General features: G+C 36.8%; 1 protein-coding gene across 1 annotated transcript in view; it reads left to right on the top strand.

The window, feature by feature from the left end:
• Positions 1-13457, top strand: part of ERO1B (endoplasmic reticulum oxidoreductase 1 beta) — a 30945-nt gene extending 17488 nt beyond the window's left edge. The window contains exons 6-16 of the mRNA XM_075707121.1: positions 1580-1653; positions 4284-4404; positions 4495-4541; positions 5665-5676; positions 6512-6538; positions 7912-8004; positions 8155-8401; positions 9235-9304; positions 10481-10567; positions 12047-12180; positions 13182-13457. Coding sequence (XP_075563236.1) covers positions 1580-1653; positions 4284-4404; positions 4495-4541; positions 5665-5676; positions 6512-6538; positions 7912-8004; positions 8155-8401; positions 9235-9304; positions 10481-10567; positions 12047-12180; positions 13182-13242 — 973 coding nt within the window. The 3' untranslated portion in view covers positions 13243-13457. The remainder of the gene's footprint in view (positions 1-1579; positions 1654-4283; positions 4405-4494; positions 4542-5664; positions 5677-6511; positions 6539-7911; positions 8005-8154; positions 8402-9234; positions 9305-10480; positions 10568-12046; positions 12181-13181) is intronic.
• Positions 13458-19189: the final 5732 nt, after the last annotated feature.

The raw sequence follows: 19189 nt of genomic DNA, 5'->3' as shown, positions 1-19189 counted from the left end.
GTGAACCAGATCAGGGAGCTTGTGAATTATTTTGGTTTTGGCAAAGTTATTTTTAGCTTGGATCAATTCCCTGATCTTGCTTATTGCATGGCATAGTCAAGGTTGGGTGGGAGGAATTCTGCAGGATGGTGTTGTCCCTGAGTAGGACAGTGTGGGGAACAGCACTTAGAAAAATGTGCATTCTACTAGATTCCCCACCTTGAAAAAATAGAAATAGAAAAATAAATTCTTCACGGTTGATGGAGAGGTGTGGTGTCTTTGGCCACAGATTTCAGCAGTTCTGCCTGATAAAGATGTTGAAACTCTTTCCTGTCATCTGACAAAATGGGACTGCCATGAAAAAGTGATGGCTTCTGCCTGGTGTGCAGTGTTTTAAACCAAACTGGGTAGAGCCCTTATCCAAGGTTTTTTAGGGGAAATAAGAAACCATTAGCTTTCTTCCACTCCTGCAGGTCAAAAGGATATGAGTTTGAGTACACACACGAAAAGCTAAAGAGAATGCCTTTTGTGAGAGTAGGATGGATGATTAAAGTTGGGAGAGGGCAGGTAATGGATCCTGCAAATGCAGGAAGAGTTTGTCCTTTGTAGGCAGACCTCCATGTTCTCTACCTAGTAGTGCATCATCCTCACGGTTTTGGGTTATTTTCCTTTATCAGCTGTATTTCTTGTGATTATCAAATCTTGCCTGCTAGTAATTACTAGAGAAGTTCCTCACCTAATGCCAAGTATAAAGTCTCCTATTATGATTTGGCAGAAGCTTAGAAATGTATCTTGTTACAGAATTGCCTCTGTTTGTAGAATTGAGCTAGTACTAATTTGATCAAACAGAATAGGTTGTTTTTATTATTTCAAGGTGTTTCACTGCACCCTGGAGCAGAGTTCCCAGTCTCAAATTTGCTTACGTTTTGCTGTCAGTAGTGTGGCATCAGTAGTTCTGTGCTGCACATATGCATAGAAGAAAGCATTCAGCTTTTGGCACTGTTTGTGTTTCGCAGCGTGGGAACTTCAAAGTACTTGTCTCTCTGGTACAGTACACCTTTGAAAATGCTAGGGTGAGTGAAATACCATTATTATTTAAAAGGCTTAAGACAAATCATATTCATAGAGTAATTTAGGTTGGAAGGGGCATTTAGATGTCCAGTCTCTCACTGAAATCAACTATTGTGATCTCATTGAAAGTACAGGTTACGAAAATACGACAATTCCACACACATCCCCATAGTGACAGCTGCTAAAGTAGTACTTTGAAAAATGTTAAAAATGTATGCTATGAACGTATTTTACCAAGCACTTATTGAAGGAGAAGTCACTGCCACTGCACAGTTAGTTCCAATAATGATGATGAAATCTTTCTTGCTGTCTAACATTAAGATGACTTTCTGAAGTATTACGGTTGATGCCTACTTGAATCTCTGTGCAGCTAACAAGGGGTAACTCCATATGTTCTTGAGTTTCAGATCTAGGAATTCAGAATTCAGTTCTAAGTTAACTACTATGTGTGGATTGTGTTTCTTTCAGTAGCTCTTATTGATGTTGTTTGTTTAAAAGTTTAAAATCAAATGTATTTTTTTCCCCTCAGTAACCAAAGTAAGGAGGCTTTCATTGACTGGGCAAGATACGATGATTCACAGGATCATTTTTGTGAACTTGATGGTAAAATGTTTAAGCTTTTTCAGAGTGTTTGTTTTATTTGCTGTTTCTTTAAAAACACAAAAGATTATAGTTTCTCTGCAAATAACCATTTCTAAAAGGTTTTAATTTTGTGCTAAATGTAGATGTGACAATTCATATCATCTTACATGCAAAGAATGCAATTTTTTACAAGGAGCGTTTGATAGTCTATACGGTGCACATTCACTGTTACATCCTGTTAGTATAGTGAGCAGGAGGCTTTTATGGAAATAAAAAAGAAGGTAAATGGGAGGGGATTAGCATATATTTTTTAAAAAAAGCTTCTCACAAGAGTTGCATCTAGCACAAATATAAGACAAATTACTTGCAGCTGAGTCAGTTTCTTACTGCTATATTATCTTTGTTGCTATTCTACTGTCTATGCTTGGACTGAGTTTGTTCCTCTTCCAGACTTGCTATGTTTCCAAATGATCTCTGCACTAAATTCACCCATGTTTGTAAGGACTTTCTTGCTGCTAAAACATTAGGATACTAGATTGTGTCTTCCCTCTGCTCCACATATGTGAGTCTCTTTATTTGCTTGTAACATTCAAAGCTCAAAGGAATGTTTTTCAGATAAACATGAGAATTGCCAAGTTCAGGAATGACTGCTAAAGGCCTTTTTAATAAATACCTTAGAAAGCTTTCTATATTAGGAAGACTTAGGGCATAATGCAAGATGTTTTAATCTACCTTTAGGCTAATGTTTGGTGTCACCTGGGAAAGTAGCAGCTGTAGTGGACTTACCAACTGTGGTTCTCTTTCAGCACTTTTGCTGCGTCCTATGTATGAACATTTTTTATATAAGCTGCTTCTGTCATAAATAGGCAGTGAGCTGTAGATCTGAACTGTTATATTCAATAAGCTGCTTTTGTCTCTACTATCTTCAAGTTGCCTGCTTACATTTTTAAGAGGACTCAGCTGGGAAAGGTACAGTTTAGGAGCATTTCTTTTAGAAGTAATACTAACTTAAGTAGTTCCTGATTCTCCCTCCACCTCTCCTTACATCATGCCCTGCTGAAGGAGGATGTACTGCCCCCAGCTGTGTTCTTCCAGTGCTTTTTTTTTTTTGCACTGGCTCTGGTGTACATCTTTCTGCGTGGTAAGCTGGTTCAGCTTACTTGAATAGTGGGAAAGTAAGTTGACATCTCCCTCCTATCTCCCAGATGGTTGTGATGAACTGGCTTATCAGGTGAGTTTGTGAGCTGGAACAGGGAGAGGTGAGAGAGAAGAACTACTGGGAGTGACTGGGAGGAGGTGGAAACTCTTGTTCTCTTCCTCTTCTCTCTTCCTGGTGGTGAAAGAGCTCTTAATTCACTCAACTGTAGCACGAAACCGTATCATCAGTTTTACTTTTTACTAGCTTTTTGTTGGGCTTAGTGATAAACTAGATAAGGGAATTGATCTAGCTGAAAAAAACTTCATAACCAAGGCCAGCTTTCCATCTTTGTGTTGCACTGCCCCACAGACTCAGTTGTATGTGGATAACGAGAATAACAAGTGGAGACCTGAAGTGACCAGGAAGTGTAGGAACTGCTTAGGTTAGCCATGCTGTCAAAGAAATAAAGCTGTAATTTGACTTTGTCTCATTTGGCACTCACTGTGTTGTTGTGCATCTTGTGTCTGTTTCTTTTCTTTGTTTTTGCTACTACTGCGGAAGTGATGCTTAACTGCTCATGCAGAATCATCTCTTCTTTTTAGAGCTGTTTTCACTCTCCATTTCTGTGGCTTTTTTTGACATCTGAGGAAATAGTCAGTGGCACTCCTTGCCCTATTCCTGTGAACAAGTCTCTGGACTACTGGCTTGTATTGTATGTGGGGTTTTTTGACCTAGAATTTCAAAGAGGAGAGGATTCTTCCTGCATTTTACTGGTTGTAGCTCAAAACTTAAGTTTCTATTCCTACAGAGTTTTTAAGCAGAGAGAGTACTGTTTCACAATTTGCTTTGGATATGTTGCCTGAATTTGTAATGAACTTTAGAGATGAAGGTATAACTTGTTGAAATGCTGCTTAAATAACACGGTGCTTGCCATAACCAACAGAGCGTTCTGCAATATGCTGAACGTTTGTTCACTTAAGCAACGTGATCCAGACGTTCTGCCACTATACAAGGGTATCTGGGGAAAAAGGGAACTTAGCTAATAAATATACAATACGTACCAACTACAAGATGCACTTCTTTGACCTTGTCTTTATTAAGAAGCCACTGTAGCAGTATAACCATTTCAAAAAAGCACACCCCCCCACCCAAATACTGCTGGACAAATAAGCCCATTTAAAACAAAACGACGTTTATACCTTAGCATAGGGTGAAAGAACATGTTGCATGACAAGTGTTTATGGTGGAGTTGAAGAAGCCGCATAGAAGGTGTTCAGACATTGTAGAAATTATGGCCACACAAGAGACTTTGGAATAAATTACATATTTCTGAACTTTCTATTTAGTGTGTATATTGCTTTATTTTTATGTACAAGACATTTATAATCCGACTGGAAGACAGAACAGTATTATATGAGACCTCTTACTTATATTTAATTCTGTGTGACTTTTTAAAAATCAAATCTTTTTTAACTGATCAGTTAGAATATGTAACAAAAGGTTTCCTATTTAGATGAGAGATCTCCAGATGCACAGTATGTGGATTTGCTGCTGAATCCAGAACGTTACACTGGATACAAGGGGCCTTCTGCTTGGAGAGTGTGGAACAGCATCTACGAAGAAAACTGCTTCAAGTAATTGGAAGGGAGAGGAAGCACGTTTCTTATACTTGCACTTCAGTTTAGCCTAAAACTGATTTCTGTGTTTTCTAACTTATTTTCTAGGCCTCGATCTGTCTATCGTCCTTTAAATCCACTGGCGCCTAGTAGGGGTGGGTCTTGCCTGTTTTATTTTCTAATGCAGTTGTTTTAACATAGTGACTATTGCAGTACAGGTGATATCAATAGTAGTCTTCAGTCTGTAGGTGTGCTTTCTGCTTTTTTAATTTCCTCTGTAGAAGTAGCTGTCCATTTTCAATATTTAGACTAAGGTTTGTGATACTTGATTACATACATGCTTAATCTTATGCATATGGATAGGCTTATTAATGTCAGGGGAGCTAATGTGAAAACTAAAGTCTCAAACTGTTCAGTAAGTGTTACAGTAATTTTGCAGTGTGGATGGGAAGGAGTTAAAGTTCAATAAAAATTTAATCACTCTTGTATCCTTCCCTTGGTTTTTTTTTTTTTTCCTAGAGCATTTAATTTAATCACTTCAGCTCATAGTCATCCTAGTATAATGTAGCTGTATGTTTTCCATCCATAATATTTAGTGTATTACAAATGTACAAATAATTGCATTATTTGAAGAAAGAGTGGATAGTTGGGGAGGGTCAGTTACCTGTAAGAATATTTAAAAAAAAAAAAAAAGTAGTATGCCAATGACTTGGGGTTTAAGTTTTCAAATTTAAATTGATAACTATAACCTGGTGTTCCAAATGAATCAGCTTTCCCCTGTCAGTGTGTCTCATTTCCCTTAAAAATTAACTATTAGCCAATAGATTGAGTTAGGAAACATCACCACACATTAGAAAATCAAGATAGTAATTATAAATGTTGAGCTAATATATTGCTGGTATACACAAATAAGAAGAATTGTAAGAGCAGTTTAACTTGGGGGATCAGAATTTCAGAAAGGAGCACTGGTCAGATTGTTGAACAATGTGAACTGAAGATGACAACTTCCTAACCATCTTTCTGAAGCTAAAACATGGCTTTCAAGAATATGTAAATCAGCTGCTACTAAGATTTCAAATCTTAGTGACTTCCATTATTATAATATATTTAGTCTCAGGTGGTCTTGAGGAGGAGGAAGAGTAGCTTATTTTTTTTGTAGATTAAATAAGGTTTCTTGCACTTTTTCAGTGTTTGTAGTAAAGCATGTGTTTCATTACTATTTTGCTGTGGAAATTATCTTTTTAATGCTTATGGATTTTTTTTTTTTCCCCCCCTAAGGAGGAGATGATGGTAAGTCATTTTGCTTGACTTGCAGAAATGAAGTAAGCGTTAAAGAGTTTTGGACATCTAATTTATTCACTTTATAGGTATTGCATTAGAGGGGAGGAAAGTTATGTTTTTATGCAGATGATTGATCAGAAAATGTTTTAATTGGGATAATTCTTTCATTTGGTGTAGGGGGAAGGAGTGGGTAAGACCAAAACATGGTTCTGTTGTTGGTTCTTATCCTTGTAAGAGAATATGTGTTGTGATAATGTTATTAGTGAGATAACTCGAGATGCATAAATTAAAGGATTCCTGGGTCTCCTCCAGAGCCCATTGATACTGATGTCAGATCCCTTAAAAGAAGAGGGATGTTTTTTTGTGTACTTTCTTGAATGGCCTTGATTTTGGGAAGGTGGGGAGGAAAATCATTTGGTCTGTCTACAGTGAGACAGACTTTAAGATTTTTTCAGCCAACTGAAAATTCTCAGGCAAAAGATCTAAGCCTACTGGAAACTTTCAGACAGTCAGCAGTCAAGGTAAAGGCTGTCAGCTACAATTACACTCTTTTGTCGCATCTTTCACCACTAGTGCATATAATCAGGCTCACGCTTCCATGCACTGCTGAATGCCCTGACCAGTAGCTTAGTCATGCTCATTCTTGTATTTCTCCTGTTATGACCCCAACAGATCTAAAGTAACCTCAAAGTCCAGCCACTTCAGTGCCTATTCTCACTTTAACAGCTAAATTATTTAGCTTTATGTCCAGATGGCAACTAATGTTAGTATGAATAGTAATATAAAGATACTGTAATGTTGAAAATGAATAGTCTTCATTTAACTATATACTTTGTTTTTACAGGAGAATCTTTCTACACATGGCTAGAAGGTAAAGGCTCTTGGATGGGTTAATAAAATGTTAAATTCACTGGAAGAAACACTGTAGTTTTGGGGTTTTTTTTATCTCCCCAAATGTTTTTCACAGTGTAGGCTTTTTAATAAATTGTGCAGAACTTCTGTGTGTCATTCAAAGAATATTTTTTTTTCCTTGAGGGTCTTTGGAAATTTTCTCATTCACTTAGATTGTATACTCCTTAAACCCTTCAGTGTTTTATTTTTTATAAAGAGGGAGTTCACTTCAATACCAGTTACCTGGAATTTTCTGCTCATTTTAGGTATTTAAGCAGGGACATTATTATTAGTAACATTGCTAAGCGTTTTTATTTGAAAACAGCTTTAAAAAACATTAAAGTTTCTTATGGTTCTGTTCCCAGTATATAAACTAACATAAGTATAATGTGTATTCAGAAGGCAAAGCAATTTGCTTTTTATTCATATTTAAGTGGAAATTATTATTAGAGTGGTAGCAATCAAAATTGCATTTTGGAGGTGTACAGAGAAGTAAATGAGTTAAATGTACTTAATTTTAAATTTAGTTCATTCTGCCTTTCATAAGCCTTTAGTTGTCTAGTTGGAAATCTCTAACTGGTGCTATTGTAGGAAAGCATACAAATTTACACGCTTTTTAAAATGCGGTGTCTGTAAATGAAGCCGTATCTCAGCCTCATAGATAGGCTTCACCATCAGCTTTTCCTGCTTCCACTTGTGGAGATTGGAGTGGCAGGAAATCACCCAAATATATCTTTGAGAAAGGAACAAACTCCTACATTCCAAGCGTAGTGTCTGTCTCTGGGTCTAAGTGGTATTGTAAGTAATTTCTGCATTTAAATTATATTTTGGCCGCCCAGTGCCATTGCGTTTCTGTTTATGCTGTAGAAGTCTGTATCCATCAGTGTCACATTTTTCAAGGTTTTGCTCTGTGCATTTAAATCTTCAGTGAATTTACAGTAGAGCTGGGAAGAAATATTTTTGCTGCTTCCCGATGCCATAAGGTTTTCTGGGGGTTTTGATGTTTTTCTGTAAGGTCACTACTCTAATTCAGTGGTAGCTTTAATTCTAATTAGGATGGATCACAGTATAGTTCCGGTTTCCAGCCTGTCAAAATTCAAGACTATTTGAAATTTCTTGCTCAAACAATGTAAGCATCTTTTATTTTTGTGTGGCAGTTTTTCTGTATTAATTGACCAGACACTTATTTGCCTATTTATTAGAACAGTAAAATACCAAGTAAGAAATGTCAAACATCACTCTTAGTACTTCTTTATATAAAAAATAAGAGATAAACTTCTCCTATGATGGATATACGGGCTTGTTAACAATGCTGAACTACTGTTCTTTTTTCCTGTCGTTTTTCCTGGACAGGTCTTTGCCTTGAGAAAAGAGTGTTTTATAAACTCATTTCTGGACTCCATGCTAGCATCAACTTGCATCTGTGTGCAAATTATCTTCTTGAAGGTAATTTAAGTCTAGGTAAAATTGCTGAATGGAATTCTACAATATCTGTAACATGTATTTGGGTTTTTATGAAAATTTTTCATGTATACTTAGTTGCTTTCTTTTTCTAAATACGTATGCTTTACTCCTACCCTTTTTTTCTCTGTGTAGAAACCTGGGGGAAGCCTCGCTGGGGACCGAATGTGAAAGAGTTCACTCGCCGCTTTGACCCTATTGAAACAAAAGGAGAAGGACCAAGAAGGCTCAAAAATTTGTATTTCTTATATTTGATAGAGCTGCGTGCTTTGTCAAAGGTTGCACCATACTTTGAGCGTTCAGTTGTTGACCTTTACACTGGAAATGGCCATGAGGATGCTGAATCTAAAGCTCTCTTACTAGATATCTTCAGGGATACAAAGTAAGGCATAGTGGGTTTTTTTATCAATAGTTTGAAATTCTCAGTTATATTTGCAAGTGAGAAAAGGTGACTTCTTGATAGGAGAGGACAAGGAGGAGAATGGAATGAAAAAACAAAATTAAGTAATGGGAGAGAACAAGAGGAATTTGTACATTTGACGGGAAGAGATTAATATTTTTGAGGTTTGAATATACCAATCTTGAAAAAAACCAACCAAACAAAAAAAACAAACCCCCACACAACACACTGGGTTACTCCCTATTTGTTGCTTTTTCTGATTCTTCAGTGTAAGATGCACATGATTTATTCTGAAAAGGAAAATAACACATATAGTCTTTTAATGATCCAGTGAGTGATCCAGCTTTTATCATAGACTTAACCTCTGGGGTTTTAGCCATCCCTTCTTCCTTCTGTTTATTCTGTAAGGTTCTTTAGTTCCTTTGCTCACCTTCTCGCTAATTTTTGTGATTGCTAAAGTGCTGTGTGGCTTCATTGCTGTCCCTAATCATAATCTTGCTAGGTCTTTGAGATGTGGTCAGACAATGATCAACTGAAAGGCAAACATGAAAACAGCTTCAGTGTGTATTAGAAAGAAATCTTGATCAGTGGAAATGGAGTGAAGAAAATTTTCAACAAAACTGTAAATAAGGGATTTCAAGTTACAGTGATTGAATAGTAAAACTGATACCATTCAGTAAATGTAAGAGCTATTCTGCAAAGACTAGAAACTCTGAAAAGTATTTTACACTGGTGGTACTAGCTGCACACCAAGCTTGATGGAGCACTGTAGTTAATGCCAGCATTTGGTTTTTTTTGCATTTTGTCTTTATTAGGTCCTTCCATATGCACTTTGATGAAAAGTCCATGTTTGCTGGAGATAAAAAAGGAGCCAAGTCATTAAAGGTAAAGCTAGTTTTCTGAACGGCATCCAGAATATCCATTTTGAAATTAAGTTGTGTTATTTTAGAAAACCTCTCTGCCTATGAGAAGCATACTGCTGCGAGTAGAAAAGGCAGGGATAAAAACTTACAGAATTGTATCTGAGGCCTTTTAATCTACTTTATAGTAGATGAATACAAGGTGTTGTCCTGAACCAAGCAGACTGAAATCTCTGGTTTAGTGCCTTGGGTCTGCCATCAGGACTGTGGTGAGGCAGATGAGTTGAATTGGTATTACCAGTAGATGCAATGCTGTGTTTTAAATAGGGTGTCTGTTTCACATAAGTATCTGAAAAAAAAAAAAAAAGTGATGTTTGCTTAAAAAACAGATGCCTAATAACATATCATATTATACTTAACATTAGAATAGCATAGTTCCTAGACATGGGAACGTAATGTGAATGCTGTTACTACCTAGCAACGTCCAGCGTTAACATGCTGGCGTTCAGATTGGTACGCACTACAATTCCACAGTTGGAGTGCGGCTCAGTAGTAAAGGTCTGTTTTAACACTTATTAACACTTTTAATGGTTATTTCAGCAGTAGTATAGAATTTCATCAACATTAGAAAGAATGCTATTAGAAAGGTGCCAGTAGTTTATCAGCCCAGCTAGTGTTTTTCTGACCTTAAATATTTAATTGAGATCATCTTAATTAGTTCTGTGCTGTGCTTGCTTCCACTCTGACTGAAACTGCAAAGCAACCATCTACCCATAGCTTTGGACCCGAAATGTCTTTTGTGAATTGTAACTTGTTTGCCTGGTTTTTGAAAAGGTAGGTTGATTCAAAAGGGATTTGAATAATAGAAGAAAAATTGGGCAGGGACACAGATACAGGACTTGCAGCTTAGAAAATTTTGAGAAAGTTGGTAGAAACTCAACGTACAGAATCCAAGCATTACCTTGCATGTCTTGTATCTTGCGGGGTTTTTTGAGGAACTAACTGTTAGCAGTGGCTTGGAAACAAGATTCTGGGTTAACGTGGACCTTTGTTATGGCCTGACCACATAACGTAGTGGTTTTGTTCAGTTTTAGTAACAGAGAATTGATATTTTAGTGGAACTAGATTAGTTAACCTTCTGTTTTTGTAAAGCTAGGAGGTACTTTAAGTTAACCTTTTTTATTTTGTTTTTAACTGCTAGGAAGAATTCAGATTGCATTTCAAGAACATATCCCGCATAATGGATTGTGTTGGATGTGACAAATGCAGGCTGTGGGGTAAACTGCAGGTACAGTTTATTTTATGTGTATAGGCGTGGTGGAGGTGGAGGTTAGAAGATAAGCATCTATTTCAGTTTGGCAGGATGCCTCTTACCTTAGCATTCAGACTTTCTGCACATGGCTGGTCTTTTGATATCCTTACCAATATATTAAAAATAGACATGTTTAGCTCACTGTTAAACACTTTAAAAACAGTAATTGTTAAAAAAATGTTTATTTTGCTTAGTCAAGAGCTGTTTAGTTTACTAAAGGTACAGTTTGTATTCTCAAAAAAAAAATGTATTTAAAACAGATGTTTCATGGCAAAGTCTTACTGGCAGTCAGTCTCGTATCTGTATTCAGTGATCAGATGAGCCTTTTAGAATCACCTATGGGAAGCCTTCCTGGAAATACAACACTTGCTTAATTGTTAGAAAAGCCAGCATGAGATTTAAGTCCACAAACTGAGCCATAAGGAAAAGAAGTAATTCAGATTTTCACAATTTATGCAGAAGGCAACAAATGAATGCAATGGTGCACAGTAAAGCTGGAAGTTGAAAAACAATTTTAGTTTCTGGACACACTGTTTTTATTTTGTTGAGAACAAGATTTTAAACCTCAAGACTAATCTTAAGTCCAGACTGAGAAGAGTTTTTGCTTTGGGGTGCTTACTGTACTGTCCTGCTCTATAGCATGAAGCTTATCAGAACTCAGTTTTCAAAGAAATGTATAACATTAAAAATTTGGTGGTGTCTGCTGAATTTCTGGAGTTCTGCCTACCCTGTCCTAGTTAATGCTTCTGATCTATTATTGTTTTTTCCTTCTCACACAAAATGAAATAGGGCCAGATTTCCTGACCTATAAAATTCTCTTGCAGCTAGCCTCAGCCACTTTTTGTCAAAATCCAGTGGTTGTTTCTGTAGCCCGATTAAAAAGGGAAATAAGAATAGCTGCTTCTGTTCTGTTTCTGTGTAGAAAAAAAATAGGGGTTGAAACTGAAACTGCAATGTCTGCCACTGGGGCTGGAGGTGGAAAAAACAGAAGTGTTGTGATACCTCATAATAAAGCCTAGTTTGACTTTGAAGGGGGAGGGGAGAGGAAAAGGGGAGATCTGATCCAACAGCTCCTACAGCAGTGGGGCATCTGTAAGGTAAGGGGTGGGAGGGAGCTGGAAGTGTTGCAAGAGGCGCATTTTCATATGCATCTGCTGTGGCTGAGAAGAAAAGAGATGGGAAAGCAAGAGATTAAAAACACGAGGATGAAGAGCAAATATACCTGAGGAAACAAGTGTTCTTAAATAAGTGACTGAACCCAGTTCACAATTGATGGCATGCATTTGCATTAGTGTCCTGGTTTGTGTGCAGTTATTTGGGTTGAGGGAGTGTCAATATATAAGAATTGGTACTACAGTTTGCCTGGATTAGTAATTTTTTAACTTTTTTACGGTTTTCTGAGCCTTCAAAGGAGTGATCTTGTTGATGTTAAAACATTGGACTTTGTTTTTGTAGACTCAAGGCTTAGGAACTGCTCTGAAGATCTTGTTTTCTGAGAAAGAAATACAGAGCCTTCCTGAAAACAGCCCATCAAAAGGTTTTCAACTCACACGTCAAGAAATAGTTGCTCTTGTAAATGCCTTTGGAAGGTAAGTTTTTATCATTTGTATAGTAGAAAACACATAAAACTTCAGTGTCAGCACTCAAGGTCTGTGGAAACATGGTATTGTACATGTAGCTGTAGCTTTTTAAAGGTTGAATTACTCTTAGTGATATTGATAAACAATGCCATCATACTCAGTATGTGGAGTGTTGATTATTGAGCTTGGTCATCATTCTGTGTTTGGATCCAGTTCAACTCTTTATCTCAAATCTCATAAATTCCACCTTGTGAAAGATGGATTTAAGTCTCTTAAACAGTCGTAAGCATTAGACTTTGAGTATGTCTCCTCCTTTTTGAACACTGACTACAGCTGTTCTAGATTTTGTATTTCTGTTTTAAATGTGTGTATGCAAGAAGTAGTGAAAAGGAAGAAAAATACTTGGAGACTTTTTTAATGCTAACTGTTATTTAGCCCTTAAGTTTTTGGATTTTTGTGTATGATGTGATTATTTTCATTAAAAGTTTAGTTTTGATTAATTTTTTGAAAGTTGACCCCATTGAAGTGATGAAAAAGAACATTTTAACAGCTTCAAAAGATGTGTAGAACTTGCTTTGTTCATCATGCTAGTTCTTTGGATCTTGAATATAACAATCTGTTCCTGTTTAAAAGAATTTAATAAACATTATTACCTCTGGTTAGATTTTTAGATGTTTAATGAAGTTGGGACAATTAAACATACACATAAACTTGAAAAACTTACGATATTGACTTGGTAATGTTAGGTTAATGGTTGGACTGGATGATCTTAAAGATCTTTTCCAACCTAAACGATTCTATGATTCTAAAGTTTTATCCCTGTCATATATTATACAACTATAATGGAGAGTCAGATAGTAGATCTTTTGAGGGAAAGTAGTATCTTAAGTGTTCCCCTTTGGAACAGAATTGTGTTCGGGACAAAAAACAAACAAAAAGATGGAAGAGGATGATTTGCACTTCTCTTTCGCAGTTGACTTACTAACACTTCAGGGGTTTTTGTTTTACAGGCTTTCCACAAGTATAAGAGAGTTGCAGAATTTTAAAGTTTTATTACAACAAACTAGGTAATGAAGGCCTTTGCACAACCCATTAGTGAAGACCATTTACGTGACTGCATTGAGCAGAAGGAACTGATCCTTACAGGACTCACATGAACTGAAAAAAGTAAAATCAAATACCAACTTGAATATTTATGTTTAAACTGGGAATGGTTATTAATTAGAAAAGATATTTATGAATAAAATACATAGTTTTTAAATGTGTAAATTATGCCGATCTGTTTATTTCTTAAGTTCTCTGCTCACAGTTCTGTTGTACTGAAACTTCATGAATTTTCTTTATTTCCTTGTCTGTCTGAGACAATTGTTTTATATGAAAATGTATGTACCTCCACCCTGACTTGGCCTGTCCCGAGAGGGGTGGTTCACCTCTCCTCTCTCCCCAGTACTGAGCTTCAGTATATTCTGAGGATTGGGTATACTGATTCTGGCTGTCTAAAAGGAGGAAAAAAAACCCAAAACAAAAAAAAAACCCACCCCAAAACAAAACAAACCCCAAACAAACAAACAAACAAAACCCAAACAGAAAAGGAAGTAAGGCTCTTTTTGAGTTCTGACTTCTTGCTGTAATAATGAAACTTACTTAAAAATAGGAAATTTACTGAGCAGAAAACTGTATTTTGTACTGACCTCCTTTGCATTATGCTGAGATCAACATTTTTTTCCTTATGTGCTGCTTTTCAGAATTTTCTTCTTTCTTTAAAATAACTGCCATGTCTCTGATGCAGCACAGTTGGAAGTGACTTTCCTGCAGCCCCTTGGCTACCTCTATTTGCTTGGGGGCAGGGATCAGCGCAGGGGGAGATGGTTAGTGGAGTGCTGCTAGCTGAAAAGCCTCAGTCAATCAAATTCACATCTACCCCATTTTATTTTCTAGATTGTAATCACAAGTTCAGTTTCCAGAAATTGTCTTTTTAATGTGTAAAAAGTTAAAATAGCACACCTCAATCTTTGAGCCGTGGAAATAGATTTGCTCTTTATTATGGGCTATGGTTCAGTGCTATGTTAAAAGGTCAGTGCAAAAAGTAAGAACTTGTTTTTGTAGTCACTTTTAAAAAAAGATGCTTTTTAAAATTCATAATCACACTGATGTTTAATACCACATATTCTATCTATGCAATCCCTAACTGTATCTTCTCTAAAAGGATATTCACCATGAAAAAACGGGTATGTTAATAACACAACTTTCATAAAATAAGAAATTACTCATGTATCATCGTCCACAAATGTCAATGATAACTTACCATTGTCCAAAACAGAATTCAGAAACGGCACTACTGATAGTAGCAACCAAATATTGGTTTAAATTTAAAATGAAGTAATAATTTTTTTTAAACCAGCATGTTTCAAAGTGAAGTTAGGAGTTATGAATGTAGGAAGTGCTGGTACAGTGTAGATACATCTCTTGTTTTTAAAAATAAGTCTTCACAAAATAAAGTGCTCTTAAACATTTTTCACCCTGCCAGACATTTAGTGACCTGTTTATATAATTGATTGTAACTGTATCGGCTTCCATAACGTGGTCCTTTACAGCTGAGATTTTCTGAAAGCTGGAATATGCTCTATGTCCTTTGTTTCCAGACTAGCCTCAAATTTCTACCTGACTGGAAATGAGATAGACTAACCTGCTGACACTTGCTGTTATAAAAAATACTGTTTCTCAAGAAAGTAAACCCTCTTGAGTCAAACTCAAGATAAGCTAATTGGCAAACTGGTATCCAGTCGGAAGTCCCTGTTTAAGCCAGTAGCTAATTTAACATGGTTTCAGAGAAAGCTGATGCCAGTCTGGGAATGTTACGTTCTTATCCAGCAGCCTCTCTTGCCTGTGGGCACCCATGTCTGAGCAAGTCACCACCGGCTTCCTTTTTCTAGTTAATGGAGAAGGGCAGGTGATTTCTAGGTGGTTTAATCCAGCCTATTCCGATCTCTCTCTGAAATACTCCAGGATGCAGTGATTTGCACCCTAGAGTTTTATTTTTCTCCATTAAATTGAAGTGGGAATCTAGGTAACTAGCTCAGATACGAACAGCTGTGTTTAGTAAATGACTTACACCCTGAGTATCTAACTCTCCTGAGTAATTGTATATATTGAAAGTGTGTGTTTTTCTGTTGGCCATTAATTCTTTGCCTTTTGGATTGACCTGCAAGGGCTAGGACCTGTAGGCTCACTTGTGTGAAGAATGCTGTATACCTGGGATTTATCTGTATTATATATTCTAGTGCCTAAAGCTTTAGGCAGGATTTTCTAGTTGAAAATAAATTGTGTTGTCTGTGCTGCCCCAGGAAGGATCTGAGTCTCAGAATTGTTTCTTCCCTTTTTCCTCTTGCTTTATGGGAAAGTGAATCGCTTCCAACCTTCTTCTGGGGATGCAACTTGCTAATTTTCTTTTTTTCCACCTGTGCCTGCTAAAATCTACGGACACTGAAGCAGCATCACATACCAGCATCGTGCACTTGCTCATGGGACAGGCGAGAGATTCAGGCGTGCAGATCTTGAACGCCTGCTACTTGCAACCCTCCTTGACATGATGCAGGCAAGGTTCATACCGTTGGGTAAGGATGTAAAGAGACGGGAAGCTTTTCTGCTTTTCCTTGGTGTCATGAAAACACAGGAATGCAACTGAACAGCAAATTCTGTGTGCGGGGAAGTTCTGTTGCATTTGAAGGTACATCTCGCTTGGTGATCAAATACGGAAGGCATTCCACTTCACTGTCATTGGAGAAATAGGACGTAAGCTTTTTCCTGTTACAAATCTAGTTGAAACAATTTTCCTGTCACCATCTTTTTTACTGTATTTGATGTACATTCTGTGACTATGCTGCCTATGAAGTTTTGCCATGTAAGTTGGATGACTTCTTTATATGTTAAATTAAATTTTAGAAATTTACAGATCTGTTTTTGTACTAAAGAATAAGGTTAGTGACACTGTCCATGACCTGTGAACTATTTTAAATTCCATCTCCCCGTTGGAGATCAGCTTGTTAACATTGTCTGCCATTCATTTCAGAGTAAAAGTACGTTTCGTTGTACAAATGACACAATGATTGTAATCCCAGAGGTAGCGAGAAGACAAAGACAAAAATGTTTCATTTTTCCCAAGTCACGAAGACTTGGTACAAGCTGCATAGGTAAAATGTAGGGCGCTGTTGCTGAACAACTTGCTCTTCAGTGCCTGAGGAGGAAGGTGAGAATATGGATTTAAAACAGTAAAACATAGAGACTCACGTAAGCTGGACTAACAAGTGTTTTCCTATTTCAGCTGGTGATTTGTGCTGTATGTCATTGTATGTGCATGAAATACACTGTGCCACACTTTCTTGAGTTGTGTTTTGATGGTTGGGTTGCCTTTATCTGACCTTGCTTTGTGCTTTTCTGGGAAATGACCTGTAATATGTTGTAAATAATCTAGATGCTTACGTTTATAAAGTAGCAATCAGCAATTCATCACTTTACAATTCTTACATATAGCTAGCCTATTAAAATGTAATATTTATTAAAATAAAAATCAGTGTTGGAACTGCTTACTGAGATCTAAACACCTCTGAATCTTTCCTATGTTTGAATCTATGAAATGCAAATTAAAGTATTTTCTGCTACAACTTCTTTTTGTGAATGTAATTTTTGGGTTTTCATTTGAAATTTTTTTTTTTACTTTTCATTTCACCTACTGTTCAACTACACTTGGTAGAAATGATATTACTTAAATTATTTACATGTCAGTCATTTAAGCTTAAGATGATGAGCAGGCTTTCATTCTCTTAATTCCGTTCCAAAGATGAATGTAACCTGTGTACCTGTTGCTGTGTACAGCGTATTGTAGCGTGTCAGAAATTCATGGGGCAGAATTGCAATATGTTTCTGTGTGAATACAGCCAAGTTTAGCCACTGTTTAAGTCCAATTGTTTTAAGAGGCAAAAGGCCTTATTTTGAAATCAAGTTTGGTCCGTTCTGTCCCTTTCTCAGAATAGCTTATAAAATCAATTTTGTAAATATTTTTTTCTGGCTGGTTTACCCAATGGGGCTCTTCATGTGAAATTATTCCCCCTAAGGGTTTCTGCAGCTTTCTGTTTCATTCCATGTATGTATTTTTAAGAAATTATCTTACTAAAAATTTGATACACGTTTCATCCTCAGATTAGGTGGGTAAGTACCTGTTACCCATGTGATGTGGCACAGTGTGATTATAGTGATTTAATTTAAATTCAAGATCTTACCTTGCACATTGTTGTTTAAATCTCCTGTGTGTGAGAGTATTTAATTCATGACTATGATTGGTTATAGTCACTTGTAATTCCACTTTTTTGCATGCATACTGTGGCATAGGGATTAAGCTTGTTTTAAGCGCAGAATTCTCATAATTAAATTTTTGCTGTGCAGCTATATCTACTGTGAAGAAAATGTAATTCCTGCAGACTTTCCTTGCACTAGATCTTCAGGCAGTTTTGTACAAACATGATTGTAGAACTCCAAAGGGTTTAATAAAATTTCTGTTCTTCTCCCAACCCTGTGGCACCTCTTTTAATCTCTGGCTGATAGTGTAATTGGCTTTTTTTCTTCAGTGAACATTCAGAAAGAAGTGAAGAAACTAATGGAAGCTCTGGAGGGCAAACAATTGGCAGAGCACTTCTGCCAGCAGCAAGGCTCGTGCTTTGATTTTACTGCAAAGGCCCCAAAAATCAAAGACCCTGTGTAAGACTTGGCATATGAGTGTGGCACTGCTATGCTTTCCGCTTCCAAGCAGACTTGATCTTTTTTTCCTGTGTGTCCTCTGTGAAATGTATGCGAGAATTCTCTACTTGTACTTCCTGAAGTTGCATATGAGGAAAACATCAAGCCTGTCCACCATTTGGGGATGCTGTAGTACACCTCGAAATGAACTACTTTTATAGAAGTAAAGATTACTCTAAGAAAGATGTTTTTCTCCTAGGGAAGTGTGGATTGCATTACAGTATTTGTTTCACATGGGGAAGGAGAAAGAGACGTGGGGGGTGCAGAGTTCTTCACAGTAGAGCACACAATAAAAAGGCCTGAAGTGTAGAGTTGGGGTTCCTGCTCACTGTAGATTAGTATTAATTATTTTTAGGCTTACTGTGTGCAAATGTCACGTATCGGAATGGTATTTATCCACCATTTCCACCACAAAACACCGAATTTGTTCCTGAATATACAAGGCTGAAGCACGGCTTTGCTGACCTTCTGTTAGTTCTGCAGAATTTATCCTCTAGGTCCACTTGAGGTTTTTCTGCTTTCCGTATTTCTGGCTCTTGTTCTATTCCCAGACTGTACTTCCTAGGTTTTTATATTTATATAGGTTTTTATATTTTTATATTTGTTATACTCTATCCCAGCCGAAACCAGGACAGTATTTGACTTACTCTTCTACGTAATGCACCTAGAACTCATGGACAGAGATGATCACACAACTTTAATTTTTCAAACTTACAAATTTTCAGCCTGTTTTGCAGTTCACAATGCTCCACCCAGAGCAGATGCCCATCTCTCTCGTTCTGCGACTGTCCCTATAGCAGCTGAGAAGATACGATTTTCTTACTTTCTTAGAAGAGTGCAGTGTGTTTTGAGATCATAACTAGAGTACAGATGACTTCTAGCCTCCAACCATCTTTCCATGTTGAGTAAGCAGTGGTGATCCAAAGAGTAAACTGTGCTCCAAGACCGTAGCAGTAACTTGAAAAGACAGTATTTAATCGGGTTGATATTTTTCCCTTACAGGCTTTTATGTGCCTGTTGTAAGGATTGCTACTGTCATGCATTTGAACAACCATTCGTGTGTTTACAGTATATTCATCATAATAATGTATTTCTAACCTGATACACAGTGTAAAAATAAAAAATACTTAGAAAATAATTATGCCATTTCACTTCATGAAATTTGCTCTTTTAAAACGAGCATAAAATGATTAAATTATAGCCTCTAACAACTCTATTCAAAGCCAAA

Source organism: Pelecanus crispus, chromosome 3 (assembly GCF_030463565.1).
Source record: "Pelecanus crispus isolate bPelCri1 chromosome 3, bPelCri1.pri, whole genome shotgun sequence".
NCBI classification, from domain to species: Eukaryota; Metazoa; Chordata; class Aves; order Pelecaniformes; family Pelecanidae; genus Pelecanus; species Pelecanus crispus.
This window is presented reverse-complemented; position numbering and strand designations above follow the sequence as displayed.